Raw genomic sequence first — 26,260 nt, 5'->3', positions numbered from 1 at the left:
TGCAGAATCACTATATCTAGCCAAGTTTAAGTCCCAGCTCTTACTCGCCTGTTTTTACAACTTTCCAGACCCACAATTTATTTCCAAACTCCAAGTGAGAAAAGATTCCTTAGGTAGTTTCAAGGTAGAGAGTGAATGAAAAAAAAAAAATTATCTCTGGTTTAAAATCTACCCATGCACAGCAAGCAGTCTTCTAATTCCCTACTGGTCAGGATTCAAGTGGCTGCAGCATGGAAATATAAAGCAGATGATAATGCAACAAAGACACTTGTCTTTTCACTGCTTGTGCCCATAATCTGTACCCTTAAGCAAAGCCCCCATTCCTTCTACTTCATAAAAGCAAGCCAGAAGAAAAAAAGGCAGCTTTGCATGAATACTTAACACAGAGAAAAGGCCTGGGAAAAGTATGGACAGTAGTTAATATCAACCAACTCCTACAGAGAGGGAGCTGCATAGTAACACTCAACAGGGAACATCACATACAGCATTGCTTGCTCTAGGGAAAGCAGTGTAGAGCTGACTGCTCTAGAGTGAGCAACTGGTTTCATATTGCAGTAGTATTTTTTACATCTCATCTTCTGCAGCCAGGCACCTTCCCAGGCCTGCCTGTAGCTCTCACCGTGTGGAAGTACCAGGCAGGGGACGTCCCGTGTCCACCAGGACACACCAGCAGTACCCAGTCGACTGGTGGCATTGCACTGGTTTGTAAAGTCCTCCAGGAGCGCACTCGGGGATGACGATCCCCTCCCGGGGGTTCTGCCTGGCCTCCTCCAAGGCGCTCTGCCTCTCCTGGTCACAGGAGTGAACTTTTTCTGGAAGACAGAAGGGAGGGTGGAGAGGGTGGAAAAAGAATCAAATCAAGATCATGTTGCTCAGGTCAGCGGGGTGTGGGTATCCTTCACATCAGGAGCCATTTGTGTCTGTTTCCTTCTCATCAAATGTCAGTATGTCTACATCCTCACAGGGACTGAGGGACTTCTGGGCTCAGAACTTTCTCCTACATGTAGCTGTGACACAACAGGATTATGGACTAAAGACATTGACTGTCAGGTGCTCAAGATGCCAGAAACAACAGAAAAAACTCTTCTTGATCACTTGGGTTTTGGAAATGAACTGTCAGGTAAAAATAATTCACTATTAATGCAGCCATGAGGTAAGCATTTCCCAGATTGTTTTCGCAAGCTGAGAGATCCTCAACTGTGACTTGTATTTTCCAGTTAAACAAAGGACACAAACACCCTGCCCTGCCCCTCCGTCTCTTTCTCCAGACTGCAAAACACTCCTCCCCCTCAATACCACCTCTCCAACATGATCCCAAGAGGAGCAGGTTATGTTTTAACACAGCTTTATCCAGGGCAGACAGCATCTGCACACACCTCAGCAGGGAACAGAATGGGATATCCCACTCGACCCCCACTGCCATCACCTCTCCAGCACTCTCCACTGCTGTCCTCACCTGGCAAACATGGGGCACCCAACACTGCTGTCTACTGAGCAGCAGGTAAGGCCCTGTGCCTTAAGAACCTATCACACTGGAAAAGCTATTTCCAAAGACACTGTCAAAGAGAACAGTAGTGGCATGCACCAAAGAACGGGAAGAAGCTCAGAAGCAGCTTCTGCAGCCAGCCTGGCACACAGAGCCCAAACACTGCCCACAAAGGAGTGTAGGGTGCAGGGACAGTGCCAGGCTGCTGCCTCTCACATGGACCAGCCATCTAAGGGGGAAGAGAAGCACAGAACACCTGCACAATGATAGGACTTATTTGGCTCAACTGCCAGAAATTCTCAATTATAACTCTTCAGGTATTCTGGCCTTTTGACAAGCAGAAAAATTATTTCAACTTTGTAAACACCTGAAAGTATCACACTGAGGAAAAGAAAGCAATCAAGACAGCTGAAAACACATCCAAGTCTAGGGTAACAAAAGACAACAATCTAACTCCTAACTTTTGTCCTTAGGAGAGTGATGAAAAACAAGCAGGAAAAACAGCTGTCCTCTTCTTCCCTAGCCTTCCTCTCCCCTGCAGTTTGCTGTAGTTTTAATTTTATTTTTACAAATATGTCACAAGACCTGTCATTCCTTGCCAAGAGCCACCTCAAGCCTTCGATACATCAAATGCTCCAACTGACCAGCAATGACACCACAGGTTCACCCCAAATCTGTAGATATTTGCATCATCAGCCAACAGACATGGCATAACCTCAGCATCCTGCTCCTGTGACTGGCTTAGCACACCACTAACATGTGCAGAGGTTCCTTCTATTTTGCCTGCCATTAGTTATATCTTGTATTTTGGTGATAAATTACACTGTGGAGAGAATAAGTTTTGTTCCATATTTGGGGAACAGAAAGGGTGTCAATTTACAGCTTGGTAACAGCACACACATGAAACTCCAGCAGGTCTGCACAGCATCACCTGAGTAGAGCATGTCTGGGAACCAGAAACATTTTTAATGGTTTCTAATTGAACTGTAGCATCTGAAAGAGTCTTAGAGACCCCAAAAAGTCTCACTCTCCTCAGCATTTCAGATCACTGTCAAGGGCTGGGAATGTGAAGGGCACCTGAACTTTGCCACATACAAATCCATACAATACAAACACAGAATTAAGTGTTGGTAAGTCTGACTCAAGCAGAGAGAAACTTGACCAGGCAGGAGCAGGAAGGGATAAAGTCAACAAAATTGAAAGGGAACCCAAGCCTCAGCTGATATTTAAGCTGAGTTCACTTTGCTGACAGATTTCACATCTGTGAAAAAAAGAAAAAGAAAAAAAAGAAAAAAAAAGAAAAAAAGAAAAAGAAGACTGTTCCCAAGATGTACATGGACAGAGAAGTCACTGAGCCAGAGGCCTGCCAGATCCCTAACAAACCACTGACATCAAAGTGCCCCACTTACCCACAGTCTGCTGACAGCAATTCACCTCCTGGCCATCAGGTGAGGCAAATCACTCAGGCAGCTTGGGGGAAGCAAAAAAGCAGGGGCAAAATTCTCTATCATCATTATATTACAAGTAAAAGGAAGAAAAACTTCTGCTAAACAGAACTACATTCCAGGAATTTTTCTATCTAAATCCCAAAAGCTTCCCGAGTGCACAAAGTCAAACCAAGATTTCTCAAGTCCTTTGAGTCTTGCAAAACTCTCAGTAAAATTACTCTGAAAAAAATAAAGTATGTGCTAGAACAAAGAAATAAGCCACTTTTATTGAAATAAAGAGAAAAAATAATACATTTCTTTAATAAATTAGTATGTTATTTTACACACATTTGCAGTTAGGTATGCAAATTACACAGAATAAATCTACATATTTACACATCTGTGCTATGGTATTAAAAAATGGAAAAAATTCTCTGCACATATTAACAGAAATTTGTGGGAACTGAATAGTCACATTTACTACCAGAATACATAACTAACTGGTAGTTGTTGCTGCTTAAAGGCTGAGTGAAACAAATCTTAGAGGCTTTGTTCAGTTATTATCAGACAGATGTAATGATGCAGACTCTGTCACCAGCATTCAGTAGCCCATCACTAGCAATGACAGTGGTACAGCTGAAGCATCAGGGATCATACTTTACTCAGTTCTAATGTACATCTAGAAGTAGCTGCTGTGGAAGTTCCTCCCTGCTTTACAGATCTCTACTTCATGTCATTTACACGATTGAGAGTCCTACATGGCACAGTCCTTCTCTGAACCCCTTCCAGATCCACCAAGCCTTCCCTGAGCTCGAGGAGATCAGAATAGCAAACACATTGACTCTGACAACAGCCTTGTGGAAATTTCCTTCAGTGACATCTGTCTGCTAAGCAGAATGTATTAACTAGCACTAGTTCCCGAAGAGACTCTTTCCTCCAGGCTACCACTCTAACAGCACTTAATTCCCTTAAAAAATAAACATTCATATTAACAGTTGGGTATTCAAAAGCCAGCAAAATCAGCTGGAAAATCCACACCATCAGCTTCCCTAGTCTGGGACTTGGCATGAACTGCATGCAGTGTCACCCTGAAAGATTGTCTCATGGGTAACAAAGGGCTCATCAAATGTTATCCCAGCTCCAGGACACTGAAGTCCTCCTGTTCCAGTCAAACTGCTTACTGGAAACTTTGCTGTTGTTGCCAAGGCCAGGTTAATGGAGAATAGAGAAAGCCTATGGCAAAGCTAGAAAGTTTAATGCCAGCTATGAAATTAAGCTGTCATCTTAGAAACCAGCATATATTTATTATACATGCAGGGTACTTAAAAGCCTATTCCTTGTTAATGGGAGTTGCAGGCAGAGAAAGAAAGGTTTTCCTTCTTTGCCTAAACTAAACTTTTCTTAGAGAAAGAACATTTAAGACAGCAAGTCAGTGGGACACAGTCTTCCTAGAAAAAATAATAATATTATACCCATTTAATAATTTATTTTAAAGGTGCTGTCTCATTCCACTGTCTTCTGCCATCTTTGCTTTGACTTGACCATCAGCAAAGAAACCAAATAACACTTGCCAACTTGCTGCTGCTGGGGAGTGAAACCTTTGTGAGACAGCAAACCTAGATTAAAAAAAAAACAAATTACAGAAAAAAAAATGAATAGGGAATGTATTAATACACAAAGAGAAGAATCATTGGCAGAAATATCCATTTTACCTCAACTGCTCAGCTCTAAAATGCTAACTGTTCCTTCTTGCTCTTGACTGCTTCGACCACTCATTAAAACATATTTTTAAAGTAGTGTCTCTGAAGCCATGAGCTATGGCAGGAAAACAGGGCTTGGACATCTGCAGTTGCACATTATTTATGCAACAATTTTGCCCTAGTAATGGCCTTCTGAGGAATACTTGGCCAGATAAATGAAAAGGTCTCTCATTCCTGGTCCCTTAAGTACACACATTCAAACATACATTTAATGCCTGCACAATAAAGATCAAAATTATGGACAAAGTAAGGGACTTGTCTGACTGTGTAATAAACTGTATGGTTATTAAAGAGATGGGGTGCTTGTTTACCCCACAAAGCTGAGAAGAGAGGGTGTCTAGTAGCATCTAGCCAAAGGCTTGTGCTTAACAGATCTCATGCTCACCTTGCAGGGCTATGTGAAGCCACTGGGGATGAGGCAGCCTTCCCCAGCTGCTCTCCTGACATGGAACAACTCTCATTGCCACCAAAGCCAAGGCACCGAGCATCATTCACCAGGGCTGTGAAGATGCTGTGGGTGATTATGGTGGGACAACAGGGAACATCTGCCATCCAACTACAGCAGATTATTTTTTGAACTTTGGTCTTCTGCACCCAAATATTTTCTCATAAAAAGAAGATGGAGACTGTGGCACCAAAACCAACCACCTTGGAGAGATTCCTACACCCTTAAGAGACAGGATTCATTCTTCCAAATCAGGCAAAAGAGAGAGGGTCTAACCTCCCTCTATGCTTCTGCCCAGCCCAAATGAACCCATGTGAACAGCCTAACCCCAGAGCTACAGGCTGTACCAGGCAGGGCAGATTTCCTTCTCTTTCTCTCTCTCTCTCCCTCATTTCTTTTGACCAGAAATTCTGTCTGGACCAGCAAAACTTTTCCCATGGAATTCCCACAAAAAGCTTTAGTTTTAATGAACAAGCATTCATCACAAGGGGAGGAAAAGGTCTTTTAGAAGAAGAATTCTTGACCAATCCCCATTGTTAGTGCTGCAACAGGGACCTCATTTCAAAAAACCATTTAAAAAACCCCTCAAACACATCTCCCCCAAATTTTTTTGTTCAACTCCCAACTTTCCTCTCAGTGAGACATTAGTGCAGCATAGAACAAAGGGGAGCAGCATGGATATCTAGTGCCAAGTTCCTATTGACCTCCTGTGCCAACCCAAACATGAGGACTAAGTGTCTTTGTCCCTCAGTTCTCCTTTCAATGAGGAAAAGTGTTTGCCTGTCTCCCAGAGGAGCTTAATTCAGACAGGGTCAATTTCTTATGTGTCTTTACACTGCTGTGGCAGACAGCAAGAGCTTTGAACTGGTTATTTTACCATAGCTTATTTCACATCAGCTTCAAGCTGCTTTTACATTGTCTAAGGAAGCTCTAATGTGAACAGGACCCAGGTCCACTCCAGGAGAACAGGTACCTCATCCCAGTACGGAGCTTACAAAAGCTGTGGGCAGAAAGCAAGTTCAGCACAGGTTACCTCAGCAACCCAAACCTGCATCCTTCCCTCCTCGGAGGGGAAAGAGCATTTGAAAAGCCTTAAGTACAGACATGCACAAGTGCTGGCAGGACTAGCAAAGCAATGCAGTAAATAGGCCCTTATTGCCTGTCCCCTGAGCAGGGCTGTGGGTGGAGAGAGAGAAACAACCCCTTCTGTGTTTACTGGGAGCACAATAACAGCTGAGCAAATACGGCTCATGGGGATAGCATAAATCTCTCCACACCTCTGTTAGTCATCAGTACTGATAGCCACTCCACCCTGTTCTGTCTGGGATCATGGTCCCTCCAGAGTTTTCTGGCTAACGTGAAGGTAAAAAGAAAAACAAACCTTGCAGGTGTTCCCATACTGTACCAGTTGAGCAGCCTTTGCTTTACCTTGGTACTCAATTTCATTTCTCAAGGCATAGGCTACAGAGGAAGCAGATAGTACTACATGTTCCAGTGCTGAACAATGCAAAGGTTTAACAGGTGGGTTATAATATTCAAAAATGCATTATTCCAAGTGGCTCATTAAACTTCAGCTATCCAGGAACAAATCCTTCCCCTGCCATTTTCCTTCTGCTCTAGGAGATAAGGCTGCACTGCATTCCCACCACTGTTATATGATGAGAAGCCTATTCAATATCGACCCTCTAGCTTGCAATGAGGAGGACTGGCTGAAGGAAGCACCATGTCATGAATTACAGCAAACTTAGTGAGGGACTTTCTGATGCACAATTTATGCTCCTTTTGCAGAACCTGTGGGCATTGTGCCCTGCCCAGCCAAGAAAAGACTATGTTCCACAGGGTTCCCAACTCACACAGGAATAAAGATCCACACTTGCACATCTTGAAACCTGTCCATTGAAAGCTACCTGTCCTTGCAATTCTAACAGAACTGCTTTCCAGGCAGGCCTTGGACTTTTTATAACATCCCATCTCACAAGCAGTCAGTCACACAGTCCTAGCCAACCTAGAGCTATAGCCACACTAGCTGAAGGATGGCAGAAAAAGAGCAATGCTTTTTTTATGGCTGTGGTACATCATCCTGGAAAAAACTGACAATATTTTCATGTTCATATACAACGCATTACAGCTCTGAATGAATTCTGGTTCATTAGAGCATATTTTAAGTTGTGTTGTTCCCATAACCAAATGAGGAAAATGCAAGCTACATACAATTACTACGAGATAGCTACCTAACACAGCAGGTTAAGAAAAAGATGCTCTCCAAGACAAGAGGTCTCAGAAGTTCTATATTTTGAAAGCTACCATAAGACTCGTATCAAATTAAATGACCACTCTGGCCAATGGAACAGAGCATCCAATTTACAGACTGAACTTCAGGAAAGAATTCAAAGTCACATTGATAAACGGTTTTGAATCAGTGTAATCACAACTTACAAGTACAAACCATAACAACCAGCAAGGAGAAATCCAGCACATGGGGAGGAAATTACTGGCGAGACAGCGAGACTCGGAAAAAATGGTCAGCAGCTTAGGAAGACCACAAAAAGAGTCTGCACAAAAAAAGTCATGACATTGCAAACAACAACAAAAAGAATGAAAACAGGTAAATCCAGCCATGGAATGTAATGATGGGGACTTCACATAAGGAACGGGCACTAAGTACTGGTAATCTGTTAAATCAGCCCTGTGTACAAGCACTGGGCACTGCACACTGAGGGACAGGAGGATTGTGTGGCAAGAGGGCATGAGAGAGCAAGGGGAACAGGCAAAGGTCTACGAAACATGATCTATGAGAAAAGGCTAAAAGAATTCAATTTGTTTAGTCTAGGGATGACATTCAGTCTTCTGAGACATGAAAGCTGTTCTATAAGAAAAAAAAAAAAAGATAGCCACAGATAATTTTTTTTCCTTCCCCATGGGTAGTTCAAGTAGCAGACTGCTTACTTGGAGAAAGGAGATTTAGGTTTGATATAAAAAAGCCCTAGTGATTAACTGTTCACTCATTGGAGAGGCAGTGGGATCTCTGTTGCCAGATTATGAACAGATTAAGTGTGTCAGAGCTGCTATTATTTGGATATAACCCTGTGTTAAAACAAAGAGAGAAAACCACATGAATGTCTTCAGGTCATTTTTGCTCACCTCATGCAGGCTGAGAAGCTCCAGCAGATCCTCAATGATTGAGGCAACCTTTTGTTCTAATGCAGACTAAAATCTTGAAGATATTTCATCTGGTTTAAGTTTCCAAATTTTGGGGTCTGATCCCCTCTAATGCATCTGGCTTCCACACCCTTTATCACAGCTGTACCTGTGCAGCACCTTCACAGTGAAAACAGTTTCCATAGTCTGAACAGAGAAAATCTGGCATCAAAATGCAGCCTCTTCACTTCTTGACATCAGGATGGTTCCTCAGCAGTATAAAAAAACTTTCAACCTTAGACACTGCCCTTGTCATTTTGAGACAAAGCTCCACAGTCTGTGTTTTTTCTTCTCTAATGCCTCTTTTCCATTTCACATAGTTTCTAAGCACTGTGAGCTTGTGGCGTACCTAGCTTTGACATAAGCCACCTGTCTCTGAACACATTCATTTTCCCTATACTCCTTTTTCACTGCACTCTTTCCACACTGAGGAATTCTGTTCAATAAAACAAAAAAGTAGGTGTTTCCACTGGAGCCTTAGCATTATTGGGGAACTCTTTTCACTTCCACACCTGTTTTTAATAGTCCTTGGAACAACTAGTACAGCAATTATTGGAGAACTTGCCTAACTCTTCCAGCTAGAGTACACAAGCACACTATTTTTACAGTATTGTTACTCTGCAATTATAGGACACCAAACAGAAAGTCTTTGAAAACTGCCACAGGGAGGTAAAAAGTCGTTCAGATTGGTCTTTCTACCTACAGAAACATTATGTTTAATGCTACTACAGTGAGGAACAGAAGGCAAGAAAGGTTTATAGTGTGATGAGCCTTTTCATGCAGTGACAGAGCACTATTTTCTGTAGTATTTTGCACTTTACAAGGAGGCAGAGGGAATTGCCTCTGACAGGAAGGTAGCAGTCACTTTTGGATATCTACCTAGAGTCAACTGTAGAATTCTCCGCATAGAATACCCAGGCTCTGGAAGTTCAGTGATGTAACATGGGATTCAGACATCAGCCATGGCACAGAGAAACTGCTCCTACCTCATCAGTGCCATGAGATGAATGCCCAGCAGACATCCCTATGGAGGGGTAGGGTTTTCCAAAGCTCTGGAATGCAGCTCTTCTCCTTCACAGCCTTATGCTGTACTAGGCAATATTCATGGCCCTCTTGGACAACTCTGTGGGTAGCAGATGCTCATAGGGATACAATGACCTGTGTTTATAACCCTTTTTTTCTTCACTTGTCTCTTTTCCTTCACTTGTCACTTGCAAGCCCCACCAGGGCTTTTGGTTTCAGGAGAAGCCTACCTAGGTCTAAACATTTTCCAGAGGTTATCTAGGAGCTAGTAATGGCAGTTACCTTGAAACAACTCATCCTTAATTGTGGTAGCTCAGAAATGTGGTGAATTTGACAGGAACGTTTCAAGAGAGGTGGGAAGGTGAGTCAATATGTGCAGCCTTTCTGCAGGTATCAGCATACATTGACATGGCTGTCTGAAGTGCAGATGCACAAACGAGCCTGTGCTGCATGCTGCTATTACAAACAGCAAGGACACTGTGCTGCTAAGAAATTGCTTCAGCAAATCAGTGCAGCCCCTTCAATCTGAACTGGCTTCTGCTAAAAAGCAAAACAAACTCCACAGAGTTGACCACTCTCAGTTTGTGTCTGTATGTTCAGGTAATGCCTGGTGCTGGAGCTTTCCCTTCCCCACCAAATCCCCAGTGGTTTTAAAAGCGGCGCTGTTTTCATTTCCCCTTTTACTCCAGCTTCTTATATCTTTGCCCCTTCTCCTACTGCTCCTTGTCCACTGGCCTTAACTGGCAGCTGCAGAGTAGTAGTTATGACTCCACATCTAAAGTAATTTATTTTCTTTCTTTGGGGGATAAGGAGGGGGGAGTGACTGAATTCTTTGGGAATGATTTATTGCACAGCTCTCAGGGGGAGCTTCATTTATTTGCCTAGCTGCATATGGTTTAACACCTATGGTTGCATGCTGATTATTATACAATGTTATTTTTCCCACTTGTATACTTTGCACCTTTTCATAGAGCAGATTAACTGGTCCCCAATGGCATGTTATTTATGACTTTGTTTGCTGGCTGTCTGGGAAGGGTCCTGGTCCTAGATTCTTCCATTTCCCCTGCTTCTGCTCTCTCCTACATACTCCCTTCTTCAGCACACACACCTGTCATCCTGAGACTGTGGGAGAATCACCCTTGGGCATCACACATATCATCCTTCTCTGAACTTCCAGAAGGGAAGAATAGAAAGCGGCCTCCCAAGCAGCAGCCAAGACAGGAAAGGATGCCTGCACCACAGATGGAGCCAGAGGGAAGGGAGGGATAATAAGTAAGGAAGAAACACCACATTTTGGCTTGCAAGGAAACAGGAACTCAGCAAAGAACATATATATTTGTTGTAAAAATGTAATGGAATTAGTAAGTTTTCATTTCATACTCAACGGGAGCTTCTCTTGAAATTGCTTTATTTGGTATCAAGCCAGAATCTAAGCTAAAATTAATTGAAAACAAAACCAAAACAAATCCTCACCAAAAGAAGGGCTGGGAGGACTAACGCAAAGGTCTGAAGATAAATAGTTGTGGCAGATGGGACAATAGTCACAGACTTTTAGCCCAATAGTTTTGACAGCTTAGAGGAGCACAGTGTTGGGAGGTACTGGCTCAAGATGCAGGAAAAGAACCAAGAAGGATTAAAAGAGGACAGTAGAAAAGACAAAAGCTTTCTGACACACTGGTTCCCTCTCATGGACTCTTGTTCTTGAGACCATCAATGACACTTTTTTCCTTTTCAGCTAGGGAGAAATTCAAAAGCCTTTAACTTATCCCAGGTGTTATGCCCAGAGGAGACAGAAGCAAAAAATGTCTACCAAGGAGGACTGCAGTCAGCATTATAATGCCATCCATAGGCACCAAAATTTTCCAATTCAAATGCCACTATAACATCTTATTCAGATGTCCCTAAAGCACAATTATTCCTGACTACAGCCCCTTTAAAACCAACCTACTTTCCTGTCAAAGTAATAACTATATCCTTTCCTCAGTATCCTGACTAACACTAACCAGCCACACATCTGGGGGAAGAGCCTACAATCCTGAATTTAACATTTGGACAGTAACAGTAACAAAACTGGCATGGAGAGAAAGCCAGCCAGTTTCAAACTAACACAACTAGTTTAGTAGTAGTGGAAAATGGGAAAAAGCAGCAGCAGAAGCAGAAGTCCATGGTCTCATGGCTTTAAATAACAAGGTGGAAAGTGCTGTCCACCAAGAGTAGGGCAAGACACCTAAGGAATAAGGCTGAGAAGGCAGGATAAAGACAGGTGTGGAATTACCCCCATTAACAACATTGTTTTGTTTTTTAAGAAACTCATCTGAATCTACCTGTGGCTCCCTGTTCTCTGCAGTGTTCCACATTTCCAACGCATAAAGAAATTTGCTCCAACTCCAGATAACTGTATATTCAACAGATAGGTGCAAGGTCTCCCCACTCTAGAAAATAACATAGGCATTCAAGCTCTTTCTGTTTATCCTCACTTCTGAAAAGTAAAGTTCTAATAATAACAAATTAAACTCTTGTCTAACCTTGGCTATTTTTGGGGTATCCCACTATTGAAAAGAGCCTCCTTCTCAAGCTCTTTCTCATTACATGTTCATCTCACCTGATCAAGAGGAACTACAGGGATTGGCAATATGGTCTCAAGCAGACTCCTTTTTAATGTATGTGATTGCAGAAAGCCTCCATATAGATAAGGCAATATACCCATGAGTACATTAGCCCTTGGGGTAGTTACTACTCCTGATCAGTAAGAAAGGCATGCAGGAAAATGAGCACTAGAGAGAATGTTTTTGGGGGTGCCGCCATGGATGTTTTCTTATCTTTTTTTTTCCTGCAAGTGGGAAAAAAGACCCCTTAAGGAACACAGGCAAACCAAAGAACTCAGGTCCTGGTAATAACACTTGATATAATCATATCCCACTTCACTGTGCAGATCTCTGGAGACAAACTGCACTCAAGAATTAAGAGACTCCCTTTCAGGTGGAGGGAGAAACACATACAGGTATGAAGTTGTTCACTCCTTTGAAAAGCCCTTAATTTTGGGCTTCAAGTTGACCCAATTAAGAAAAAGAAATGTGAATGCCACCATTCTTGTTTTCAAAGCTCATTCAGTTATACTCTGTCCACTAAGAACTCCTGACAGGAGAAAGATCTATTACTGGAATGCCATCATGAGATGCCAGCATGATGCCTGAGTGCCAGAGCTGAACAGAACAGGCCACATGGAACTGGTCCCCATTCACCAAGCAAGATTTTGAACCAAACAGCTATGGGTTTTTTCTTTTCTTTTTTTTTTTTTTTTTGAACTAGGCACAGCACAGAGAAACCTGTCTTCAGCTGCTAACCTTAATATATTACTCATTCTTCCTTTCAAATAACGTCATTTTCAAAACCCCAGTGACTGAAGAATATTTACTTGAGGCTGCTACTGCTGGTTTCTCCAGAGTTGTTTATTTTTCCATGCAGGGGCTCATTACATCATTCTGTGGTTTTCTTAAAGGTTGTCACGGTAAGCTGGATACAGGCTGGAAACTCTTGCTAACTAAAACCAAATCAGTAAGTAGCACAAATGAATTTGGAGATAACCCAACTCTGGAAGTGAGGAAAATCCCTGGATTCCTCAGTGGAGCTGGGGTGCTCCTAACTATGCAGCCGTTAGATTTCTTGGAAGAGGAAAACATTATCAAATGCTTCCCTAGATTAAGAACTTAAGAAAAAATAATCACTTGGACTGTTTCAGGCTGAAATAGGTTGGGGGTGAGGGGAAGAGGCTGGAACAGTAAAAGTAGAATGAAAAGACAGTTGCCAGCCATGCTGATTAGAGAATAGCCATTGCAAGAACCCCACATGAAACACCTCCTGCTCTGGCAGTGTTAAAAACATCACAGAGAGCAGTGCTAGGTAACTGTCTTAGTTAGCTTAAGGTATCCATGTGCATGTGCATGTTTCGGAAAGGGGAGAAGCAGCAAAAAATATTTTTGTCATGTTGACACAACAATATTGTGTTGATCTAGGCCTTTCACTTGCCCCAAAAAGAAAAATTCGGGACTTGCAGGATTCATACAGACAGAAAATGTAGTTTTTAAGTGTAGAAAAAACAACTTTTCTGCTGTGCAACAGCCCAGATGTTCATATTTTGGTTCCTGCCTCTGGCTGAGAAGGTTTGAACCTACTGAGAAAAGGGTGCCATTTAGTTCTTTAGGGTGGGCTGGAGTAACAGCACTAGCAATCCCTCCTAGCAATGCTCTTTTACTGAGCATAGAAAAACTCACTGGCAAAATGCCTGGAGACATATAGATTCTCAGTCAAGTGCTCTAATCACCAGGCTGGAGTCATTCTGCTTTTCCTGATCCCTAGCTTAATTAGGATTTACACATGCCAAACAAAATGTAAGTGCTCCAAAAAAAAAAAAAAAAAAGAGATCAGTTTCAGAAGAACCTCTTCTGTTTGTCAACACTAAACAGAAGATGGAATACTCAGATTTCAAATGCAGTCCTCACAGGAGACAGGCAGCATATATTACATGGGGTGCCACCAGCTCTGCAGTGCTCAGCTGCCTGGTGGGTGGCTCACCTAACACTGACCAGAGACAATGGCAGCGAATTAAAGAGTCTATTTGACTCCATATAGCAATTCTGAAATTCTCCTCTTGGCTGACATAGCAATGGTTCTTGCTTTCCAAGATGTCCAGTGTCAGTGCTGATTAGAGAACAGCACACATCCTCTGACAGCAGTACCTGAAAAGGACAGGGCCATATAATCACCACAGGGAGAAGAGAGATCAGAGCTAAGTATTTCACTATACTAACTCCAAGGGATAGGAAGTAAAAGAAGAGTTAGGCTGGATATTACAAAAAGAAAAAAATCTGAGATTGAATTCAGACAGCAGAGCAATTTCCTTTGGGAAGAAATAAAATCTTTTATTATCTAAGGCATTTTTGGTACAGTAGAAAATGCTGCTCTCCTTACAGTATAAACATTCACCAGCCCTAAGGCAGTAGATTAGACGACCTACCAGGTCTTTACTCTTTTCTCACTTCCAATTTCAGTGATAAAACATTAAACTGCTGCAAAAGCATACAAGGCTGTATCTGCTCCAAGACTGTAAGCTTGGATAGACAATACAGCTGAGGCAACAATAAACTGAAGAATCCAAATCTTCTGCTAGCAAAACTTATCCTAACCTTTTAAAAATAAATTTTAAAAATGGAAAATATGCTTAGCATTAGCATTTCAAGTTGGGCCAAAGGCAGTTAAAAACATCCCCCAGTTTTGCATGCCCATTTCATGACAGCTGTTTCATCATCTACAGCCAAGACAGACTCGAAGACACTTGAAGAAACATGATTCTAAATTATAATTACCCCCCCCCCCAGTTCTCTGGAGTTTGATCCTACCTACTGTACATTGCCTTTAACATATATTACAAGGGATGAAAAGAATGAAAGATACCAAAAAAGGTGACTAGGCTTCACTATTTGAAAAAAAAAAAAAAGAGTGAAGTAGCCCACACTTTATAACACCTAAACCACAGCTCTAGGCAGTATTTCTTAATAATTTGTGAGAAACTGAAATCGCTGTGTATCTGTACGGCCCAGTGGGGAAATTTGGGGATAAAAGTTGGCAACCCAGTCTTTTAACAAGACCTTACAGCAAGTGAGCATCAGAGCAATCAGTAAGGCTGAGTCAGATGAACCACATGTCTCCTTTTAGCTTGCTGTATAAACCACCTTTTACACAGCTCTTGAATTTTCCACAAGATCATTTATTTTTCATTTCTAGCATGCACTCACAACAATTTTGTCTGAGTAACAGAACTGACATCAGAAACAATTGAAAAAAGTGAGCAAAAGCAAAGCCACACAAGGAACCCTTCTGGACAAAATTCCAGTTCACATCAGGCAGCTTCCTGACTAAACAAAGTGATTGCCTTTACAACATGCAAGCCAGCCTACTTTGGCTCTGTCAGGCCAAGAAACGGTGAAAGACAGACCCTCCTGCTCCCAAGTCCCTTTGCAACCCCTTAGCACTCACTGTTCTTTCTATTACAGCTGTGAGGTTTTCTGTATTAGAAGGAAAGCTGGTCTCCAAGATAGGTAGGACCATTACAAAGGATTTTAATATTACACTGTCACCTTGAATGTACTGCCAGATGCTGGTAGTCCCAGCAGCTGACAAAAAACAGAAGCTGCGTTTGCTCTCCCCTGAAAGACATCCTTAAAGTAGGATGCTGATACTCACACATCATCTGAAGCTTCTGGATGACTCCCGCTGGCAGATCCTACACAGACCACCCTGCTACAAAAACAGCTGGGAGGTGAAGCTCAAGAGACTTGTTAAAACTGTAGTCTGGGCAATGCTGGCTGTCCTCCTGCCAAGAGCTCTTCATTCTGCAGCAAGAGAGTTTCACCCAGTCTAGCACTGATTTCACCCTGCAGCTTGGAAGTGGCAGAGGAAGGTTAAAGGAACTGTCATGAATACTCTCTAGTTAATCCAGAAATACCAGATGATGAGGCACTCCAAGATATCACAATTTATCTGTTTAGGTGACTGGAATTATTCCAACAGCTGTTCTAGGCATGTATGTTTCATAAAATATAAGCAATAGTAGAATCTCCTATTCAAATCTTAAAGTAAACACATGGCTTCTTAAAGCAATTTTGTTCTTTTATATTCTTATATTTTATATTATTAAAGAATTTCTTAATTTCTCCCACTCAGTAAAAATATCAGACAGAAATCATTCTTACTAAGAATCCCTAACCTTCCTCTTCAGATTCTCCAGTTTCTTCTCATTTCAATGACTCCACTCCACCATTTCACCAGCATCTCCAATCTCAAATTTTGCACTCTGACTTCATGTCCTCCTGCTTCCCCTTTTCCCACTCATGTTCATAATCTCTTCTTTGCTATTTTTTAGGCTTTAGTCTTCCCCCATCCACTCCACTACACACAAAACAATCTCAGTTTTCTTAGGCTCACACACAATTAAACCACCTTTAGTTGTGAAATAATCTGTTAATTTCTCTATCAAAAAATATCCCCTGCAGAGAAGAATCTTGAATTCACTAGCAAAGAAGCCCCTTTTTGTAATTTTTTCAACTGCTTAGACCAAAATGACAGCCCAGATCTTTCAGCCAAATGCCTCAATTCATATATTCATGCTGAACAGCAAACAGAATAAAGATGACAGATGACTAAAATGAATTAACAGATTAAGAAATTAAGAGATTCCCCAGTAATGGTTTGTAGAAACAAACATCCTTCATCACACACTGATTATGGCCCTTTGGCCACAAAAAAGGATCTTATCTGAAATTACATTATAGCCTGGGCTGCAAGTAACTCTAGCAGCTTGATAGCTACAACAAAGAGAATGAAACAAGAACAGATGTGAGGAGTTGCAGACTAGTTAAAAGAATAATTTTTTTAGATGGAACATTACCTGAATTCCTTATATTAGAGTTGTTCATTTTGGAATCTTTGATGACCAAGTGCTTAATCCAAAGGGTGGGTGCTGTGATTTCTGAAAGAATAAAAAGAACAGCCTTAAAGAAACTGCAGCAACTAGTAAAAATACACATGATAGTTACTCAGAATCACTGAATGGTTTGGGTTGGAAGGGACCTTAAAGAACTCTTATTCCCACTCCCCTGGCATGGGTAGGGACACCTTCCAATATCCCAGGTTGCTCCAAGTTCCATCCAACCTGGTCTTGAACACTTCCAATGATGGGGCAGCCACAGCTTCTCTGGGCAACCTGTTCCAGTGCCTCACCACCCTCACAGTAAAGAGTTTTTTCCTCATACCTAATCCAAACCTACTCCCTTTCAGTTCAAAGCTGTTCCCCCTTGTCCTGTCACTACATGCTCTTGTAAAAAGTCCCTCTCCAGCTCTCTTGTAGGCTGGCTTCAGGGACTGGAATGTGCTAGAAGGTGTCTTCTAAACAACCTCAACTCTCTCAGTCTCTCTTCATAGAAAACAAGATGTCAGCTACAATGACTCCATGACTGATCTATCATCTTTGTTCAAAGAGGTTCATCCCCTGGTGAGCTCTTCCAACTCTTATGAACCAGCATCTGTAAATCTTCCACAAGGTTCTCTCATTACCTTCCTGTTTCAGAAAGCATATCTCTGCTGGCAAAACATTTTTTTTCCTCCCTCTAATCCCCACTTCCTAAATTCTCAAAAAATCTTTTTCCTCAAGACTCAGAGATCACAAACATTGCATTGGGTGCTATAGTACATGCTGTTTCCCCCAAAAGTGCAAGAACAAAAGAAATCCAGATTTTAAAAAGTCAGTCCAGACCTTAAGTATTGCTTTAACGGCCCAAGAAAGTCTGGCCACAGTAAGTTCCCTGAAACAAGCAACAACAAAATCCGAAATAAATAGGCAGAGACATGAAGATATTTCTGGAAAGACTTGAAAGCAAGTCTATTAAAGAAATAGGTTCTGGTTAGAAAAGCATGTCTGATGCACTAACCAAGACATCCAAACATAAATGTGTGGAAAAAAAAAAAGTGCTTAGAGCACCTCCTCTTAGGTGTTATAATCAACTTCAAAACATATCTGAACCTGCCCTAAGCCACAGAAATGTCATAACCTCAGCATTTGATTAGAACTGAGCAAAGCAGTACTTGCTACCATGGACACCCCATGTGACATTTTCAGGGCTGATAGTTTCTGAAAAAAAGTTCAGTTTCCACAAGAGCACAACTTAAATAGTACATCCTGAGGTTTTCCTCTAAGAACTTTTCACATGAGTTTTCCTGCTTCCTCGTTGACATTTACATGGATCTGCTCAGCAAAGGGAGAAGATGGCTGAGTAAAGAGAAACTGATTATGAATTACAAGAACATGAAAAAAAAGAAAATTAATTTCTCCTCCATAAATATTTTCAGCCACACTGACTGAAGGCATCATAGTAATTGTGTTCAGGGCATTTTCTTCACAAGGAAGTGTAGGTTGAACACTGTTAAACAAACTTTTACTGCTGCTAACATACAAAAAATTGCCTTATCTGCCACTTTACTACACTATTTTATCAACATTCAGCCATCATATGCTTCTATAAATACATATGCCTACATGCTTTGGTTTATGGACTATTTCTACTTTTGTGTTTCTTTCCCTCCTAGCTCTTCCCTACTGTTTAATTTGAGGAAGTTCTCCCCAAAACAGGTTTAAACTCCTATATCTGGGATGAAATTTAGCTCTTAATCTGCACCATATGGACCAGGTATGTCTACAGCTGAAAAATGAGGGACAATCAAAGTCACAAGATGCTGAAGAATGATGAAGGCCTTTAGAAATACAGTGAGGCTGAAAGATGCACAAAAAGGAATTCTGTGAAAAAAAGAGAAAGATAAAGAAAAGGAAATTAATTCCTTGGAATCTACCATAAAAGTGTATTTTCAATCCAGGTAACCCGGACTTCTTTTTGGATTACAGGCACCTCTGAACAACAGATCTGTGGAAAGAGTAGTTTCCCACTGAATTAAGAGGCGAAGTTTACCAAAAAGAAGAGATGTGTAAAGAAGATATCTTTAGGAAATTATTACATCTTGCACATGGAAACTAAATAGATGGTGAAAACAAAATAACAAAGCCTAGAAGTGCAGGAGGGAATATAAGATTTTAAAACTATACCAAGGACATTAATAAAACAATCTTCAGCAGAGGAGAATGTTGTCCTAAAAAAAGATTCACTATAAACATCTCTAAGATCTGCATTATAATAATATGAAATAATTTTTAGAGAGATGGCTGTGTTATGATTCAAACCTTGGATGGGAGAGTTTAAATTATCTGATTTACATTATCTCTAGCACTGCTCTGTTATGCCCTCAGGGAAGATGGTAGGGAGTGGGAGGGGAACTTATGCATGAAATGTGAATTTTCATTATCCTCTAATGTAGATGAAAACATGGGAAAGGTGAATCTTCATCTTAGAGTTGCTGAAGTCCAAGAGGTATCACACATTTCAGGGGCAGCTGAGTGTATGTAATGCCCTTTGAAAAAAGTCAACCCCTTGTGTATGGAAGGTAGGCAACAAAAGGCAAAACATGCAAAAAAAACCCCGACATTGTTATTGTCCATTCATGCTGGTAGCAGCTCCACCCTGGCTGCCTGACTTTGAATACACAGGTTTACAGGAACCCATCAGTTCTCAAATTCACTGAAGTGGAATGTGATCTGAACTTTAATGCCTTTGAACATCTATGAAGATTTCAGACCTGACAGGCGAAAGGATAACTGTTTTGCCCTTTTCTGTCATTTGTGTCAGACACCAAGTACAAGCCATTCCTGAGGAAGACCTGTCCAAGCCACTGGGAGAGTCTTCTAGTGAAGTATCACAACATGTTTGCTCAGATAGGATCAAGGGATTGTTCAGGATGACATCCTGAGGTGTCTGGTCCAATCTTCTGCTCCAGACAGGGTCAGCTTCAAGAACAGAGCAGGTTGCTCAGTACTTTAGAATCACAAAATATCCTGAGCTGGAAGGTACCTGCAAGAATCATTAAAGTCGAGCTCCTGGTGTGGCACAGGACACCCCAAGAATCACACCATTAATTGTTTATTCTTACAGCCACCACTGAAATCTACTTAGTCCTATTTTACTAATAGAGATTACAAAATACAGAGTGACAAATTTCAAAGAGATTATTCATCAATGCATAGCCTGATTAACCTGCCTGTCCATCTGTCCTCCAGAGTCAGGCCATGGCACTAGTCATTCCCTCCAAAAGTCCAGGAGATAAGGTCTTGAATAACACATTGCAATGTTTTTGAGAGTCAATCTCTCATCGTTCAGTCCCCATTTATCAGACTGGAGTTCACCTACAGATCAATGGGAAGGTTTTTGCTTGAAATTGTTTTTCATGGAAAGTAGAATAACACTTTTTTTCAGATTCTGTCCATCACCAGAAAAGGCGTCTTCACTACACCACTTAAAGAACTTTGTCCAATTCTATTTGAATGACCAAAACATTGAAACTCTCCTAGAAGGAGCTTCTGACCAGGCTGTATTAACCATATCATCTCACTCCTAGATTCTACTAGCACATTCTTTATGTGCGTATTTTCTTTAAATACCTATGGGTACCCTCTCAGGGGAAAACTTTAAGGTCAGAAGTTTGTGATTTCCAACAGTAATTTAATACAATATCAGCTTACTGCCAGGAGGAACCCTCTTTTGATACAAACAAGAGAGAGCCAGCATGGCTTCAGTCTCCTTTGTTTATTTGAGAGTGTTTTTTCTCTGAGAGCTTTACTGTTTCTTAAAGCTCACAAGAAGATTGTTACAAATCTACTATCACTAAATATGAAGTGATAGGACTATAGCATCTTGCCATTAAATATGTTTATTTTAGCAACAATAAAACCCCACCACAGCACCCATTTCTACAAGAAAGCTGGAAATATCAACAGAAAAGTACCTCCTGCTCTTGCTCAGTAGTCTTCACTTCTGCCTTTGATCCAGCTTAAATAAGGCATGAAGTACAGCAGTCCCCTATGAAGATGCATAGGCTTTCCCTCACTGCCCTCACTGTCTACAGTTTCAGATGGGTTACAGAGTGGTTCATACTTCTGCCCATAGCTTCACTATAATGGTTGTGGGTTTAACCTGTAGAAAACAGGCACTACTTCCAAGCAATATGCAAGATATAAGCAGCTGCTGTTAGGCCCATTCACTACCAAAGGAACATTATTCCCACTGGTCTTTATGTTTGTATGCGTAAAAGGCTTGAACTCTCTGTGATGACAGCCATTTTATCCTTGTTTAAAGGCTTCCAATAGACTAAGGTCCGATATTCCCTCTCCAAAATAATACAATTGCAAGATTGCCTGTTTGAGAAGGAAACTGCCTGGGTGGGCCATGAATTAAGTGGGCCCAGGACAATGACTTCATTTGCTTAAATAGTATGTGCGTCAATGAAAGCATTTGCTAAATAAAGAAACCTCCCAGCAATTTTCTTCCAAGTCAACATTCACAAGCTGTGGTTTAGCATTACCCTTCCTTTTGTGAAGCTGTAACACATTGCAGAGGTTATGAAACTCCCAGTATTAGTATCACCAGATACTAATAGAGATAGTAAGGGGTAAGGACAGTCTAAAGGAAGTGGCCACTTCTGATTTGATGCACCTTTTTTTTACTTGCTGGGACACACTTTTCCCTCCAAGATTACACCAGGAGTCTGATCAACTGATGTTATTGCTGGATTCCAGAAAAGTGGGGAGGATGTAAAAGGATTAGGGAAAATGCCAGAGGTCCCAAGGGCACTCTAAAATTTGGATAACTTATGAGATTCACTGGCTTGTCCGCTTTGCAGGATATAGAAAGCATTTGAACCATAAATCCTAGAGAAAAGGGAGAGGGAAGTAGCTTTTTTGTTGTTATTTTAAGGGATGTTCTTACCTTCTCCATCGAAAATAGGCTGGGTTTCCATGGTAGGCGTTGGCTTCGAACCATCATCTGAATTGAGGGTTAGAAAGAATCGAAAAGAAACTACCATTATTGAGGTAAATACTATCTACTCTCCAGTACTGTTGAATGATTGGGATTTGTACATGGCCCGGCCAAGTCCAGAAGAGAGAGAAGACAGACAGAACAAAATCATTTCATGCTAAAAGCAATAACATTTTACATAAAATATGCATCAAGCCCTTTTGATACACTTAAAAAGCCTCCCCCCTCCCTCCTCAAACCACTGGTGTTTATCACCTGGTAGTCTCCCCAGAAGGCAATTAATTGCCTTTTTAGTCTCAGGTCAGTTTAGTTTTACACAGGCCATTTCCTGAGACAGCAAAGGTTCTGGAGATTGCTGTCCTGTTGCGTCTTTCTCCTCATTCCTTTTGTTCAAAAGAAAAATTCTTCTTCTGAAACTTACCTGTGTAGAGTTGGCACCAGCATTTACTGCAGAGCTGTTAGAAGGGGATGGTCAATAGCAAATCTTTTTTATTCACAATGACTGCATCAAAGTGTTCTCTAATTGCAATGTGGTGACAATATCTTTCAATGGAAAATTGTGGAACAATTTCTCTTACATTAGGTTTAGGTTTAGTGAGTCTGTATTGCCCATGACAGTATTTGGTGAGTGATCTCTCCTGGACCTTAACTCACAAACTTTTGATACATTTTCTCCCCTATCCAGTTCCAGAGCACAGTAAGAGAGCAGCTTTGGTGAGTGCCTAGCATCTAGCCAGGGTCAGCCTACTACACCTAGAATTGGGCTTTTTTTCCTGCTTGAATTATAGTGACTTAAAACCTCTGATTTCTAGTAACTATTCTTTGCATGTGTTATTGGCAAGAATGACACTAAGCAGCAAAGTGGGCAGGAACCTAAAATGTAAAGTTGCACAGTGAAAATCTGTTGGAGGGAGGAGTCCAACAGAAAATACAGGCTTGCCTCTCTCCATGACCATCAGAAGCACAGGGCAAACACTCTTTGGAGGAAACATACATGGGACAGTTCTTCCTAGAGGAAGCAATATCTGCCCTTAGCCTTCTCTTATATCAGCTCCATTTACAGAAGTAAAAGACCACTGGAAAAGGAAGGGAAGGGCTGAGATGGAAAACAGAAGCTTGTAGACTTTTTCCACCCATACCTGTATTTGCAGTTTTTTTAAGTGAGGAAAAGCTTGAACACCTCTTCCACAGTTCATTTATTTTATGCATTTCCAAAAAAAGTAGTCTAGTTCACAGAAAGCAAAAACATGCTGATAATTCCATTTTGACCTCAGAGATCCACTGAAGTAAAGGACATTGACAGAAATGAGACACCCTGTTGTCGTGTTCCTCTTCATCACTGTATTTGGTTTTATGCTAAACTGCAAGTGTAACAAAAAATACTTAGAAGAAAAAATACTCACCATTCCTCAGTCAGCTCTTGTTCTGAGCTTTTCTATTACTGGGCATTACCAGTAACCTGGATAAGCAGTATTTATTTTTTCTAAAGTTTGAGCAACTGATTTGGAAAAAAATCCTGAATATTTCTTAAATTATATGGAGGAAGGTTTTGCCCTTTAAAGGCTCTTTGGATAGAAGTAAATAGCTGATCTGCACTTTCAGTGTTAGAATAGGTTGCTCTGCTTTTGCAAGACTCCAGGAGCCACAGCTATGTCTTGTTACTTATTTAGGATGGCACTTTACACTGTAACAAAACAGTGAACAGAAGGTAATTAGCATGACTGGCTTTAAAGATTGAGAAGGCAACCACAAACTGCTGAAGACACTCAAAGAACAACTAGAAAGGTGAATAATTCTCAAGTTATACAAAACAGGAAGAGACCTGGTGTTAAAAAAAGACCAGTGCAATAATAAGTTTCTTGTTGCTCTCATGAATGCTTCTGCACCAAGTAATTACAGAATTGCTTTTCAGATTTAAAGCAGCAACCTGGAAGCCAACAATGGCGGAAAATCAGAAGTGGATCTGAGCCACAGCACTTGATCCAAATCATTATTTGAAATTTGGCAGAACACAGGATGTTTCAGGTTCAGGGGAATTCTTTCACATTCATGTATGTGCAAGGAACACAGCAGCAATTACAATTTGTCAAATACGTTCTTCTTAAAGAGAATTCTGCAGCAGCTTTTGTATGAAGTTAGCCATTAAGCTACTGGAGAGTATTAAACAAACCTTTCAGTTCAAAGCTATTGTTTAAGATAATCTCAGTAAAATGGCTCAATGGATTACACAATCATTTCCTTACTGGATTACTAAAGCCAAATTGTCACTAAGTCCACATTGTAGCAGCACCCAGCACAGTATTAAGGGTTTTGCAAATAGAGAGAAGTATAATTACTCCCCTGTTGTTCAAGGAAGTACAGTTCTTTCATCACATATACAAGAAAAAAAATGCAATAGGCAAGAGCCCTGTAATTACATTCACCAGATTTCAAAAATCAAAAGCCAGGGATATTTCTGATTGTTTTTTAAAGGTCATGAAATAGTCAATAAAAGACAAAAATTGCACTTCATTAAAAACACCATGCTCACTTCCCAGCTGCCAGCTTCTTACTCTGAAACTACCAATTTCTTTCCTTAAACTGAAGAATTCTCAGCAAGTCTCAGTGTTCCAAATTAGCTTACGTCAAGTTTCACTGCTGTTCCCTCACAGCAGAAAAACCACCCTAATACTTGCCTGCTCTTATTTGATTTTTCCTCTCGCTCAATACTCCGTTTGTCACACTGAACATTTGTTCCACTGCTCTGTTCGCTCCTCACAAACAGGGCATAAGTTCTATTTTACCTAAAGTTTTGAAAAACCATTTGTATTCCTTAAATAAAAACTTCAACGTAGAACAAAACCCTTAACTATTCCAGAGGCCTAAGGTCTCCTGTGACACTATATGAGAAGTACAGAATACTGTTACTTTGGGTACAAAGGTAATGAAGTATGTTCACTGGGTACAGTCTCTTCCTTTCTTCAAAGAGCTGTTAAATTCCACACTTTCAAAAGAGGCATGCCACTGCAATAGTTCCTTATACACAGCATGTCACAGAGATTAAACAGATCAAGTGTTACTTCCTAATCCCTCTAGATAGCAATGCTCCCAGATCAGAACTCATGCAATTCAGAACCACATCCCTTGGCTGCAAAATACTTTCAGAGCCTTGAGGAGGAGTTCACTGGCATACTTCTCTTCCAAGTTTTACAACCCAGCATGAATACTCACTTTCTTTTTCCAAGACCACTGTCTACAGACAGTATCACTCAGCAGAATACCTCCTCATTGGACATTTTAAAGCTATAAAACTCCTCTAGTAAGTGTCCTCTTCCTAGGGTACACTTGCAAAAGTTGACAGCAGATTTTTCTGGCTCAACTGCTGTCAACTTTAAAATGGTATTTTTATCTTGCCTCAGGACAAGAGTGAAACAGGCAGGTCTAAATAAGATTCCCTAAACCATTTTCACATTAAGCTATCTTGGATATAAACTAGAATTCCACTACTACTATAAGAAGCTCATAAGCAAGAACAGTTTTTATTGCACTTGACTGACATTAACTTGAAACTGGGACAATTACTTGCACATCCTGATCTACTACTAGTGCTGGGCAAGAACTCTTTATGGTCTCACTAGAATACCCTCCCCATGTCTTGTCCTTGCAAAACATCTAGCAAGCATCCACATCTGCAATGACTGTAGTGTACACTGGGGCTGGGGGAGAAGGAGATCCAGGTCATGCAAAGGACACCTGTTAAAGTGACCATTTTACTCTGAGTGACAAGCACTAGACCATGAGCAACTTAGATTATGTCAGGAGAAAAATAAACTCCTTGACATAAAAAAGCAGTATTCCTTGGAAAAATGTGAAGTAATTGCCTGCTGCTGTGAATTACCATTCTCAACTCAAGCTACCTAATGGAAGGTGCAGAAAGGGGAAAAGTTAGGAGATAAAAGTATGCTGAAGGTATACTGAAGGTTGATGTTGCTGGGGAAGCACACAGGTCTTGGTCTGCTAATGTGAAGATGCAAGTACTCAGATGACTTGTGCAGTGAGTATATTTTTCCTGGGTAGGAGATGTGATGTGGGAGGCTAATGTTCTCTTCTGACTGGAATCCATGAGGCAATCTGTAAACATTTTTTTTAATTTTGAAGATTACAGGTGTTTATGGAGTCCATCATCCAGGCTATATACAAAATCTAATCTTTTTTGAAAGCCTATAGCTTGAACATCAATGATTCCCAGACTTGAGTCAGACTGATAGAATAAGCAGATGACAATTTTAAGTGCATAGCTCTGCTATGGGAAGAGGCAGCCTTCTTCCAGTGTCAAGTGGTTCCTTCACTTACCATCATCTGGTTTTGGCTGAGTCATTAGAGAGCACAGCTGAAGCTAAATTGGTAACTTAGAGCACAGAGAGCCAGGACAATGAGTGAACTCTTAGCAGGTCCTGTATGATGCAGCAAAG

The 26,260-nt window shown here is 41.0% G+C and overlaps 1 protein-coding gene across 6 annotated transcripts in view; it reads right to left on the bottom strand.

Annotated features, from left to right (window-relative positions):
• SMOC1 (SPARC related modular calcium binding 1) overlaps positions 1–26,260 on the bottom strand; it is a 163,623-nt gene that overhangs the window by 29,484 nt on the left and 107,879 nt on the right. For 5 of the 6 annotated variants that reach the window (XM_064424381.1, XM_064424378.1, XM_064424377.1 and 2 more), the window contains 3 exons: positions 21,759–21,848; positions 16,784–16,864; positions 620–812 (listed from right to left, as the gene is read on the bottom strand). In XM_064424381.1, the coding sequence (XP_064280451.1) occupies positions 620–812; positions 16,784–16,864; positions 21,759–21,848 (364 nt within the window). The remainder of the gene's footprint in view (positions 1–619; positions 813–16,783; positions 16,865–21,758; positions 21,849–26,260) is intronic. The other variant, XM_064424379.1, reaches the window with a different exon arrangement.

Source organism: Passer domesticus, chromosome 6 (genome assembly GCF_036417665.1).
Source record: "Passer domesticus isolate bPasDom1 chromosome 6, bPasDom1.hap1, whole genome shotgun sequence".
NCBI lineage: Eukaryota > Metazoa > Chordata > Aves > Passeriformes > Passeridae > Passer > Passer domesticus.
The sequence above is the reverse complement of the archived record's forward strand: the minus strand, read 5'-3'. Positions and strand labels throughout refer to the sequence as shown.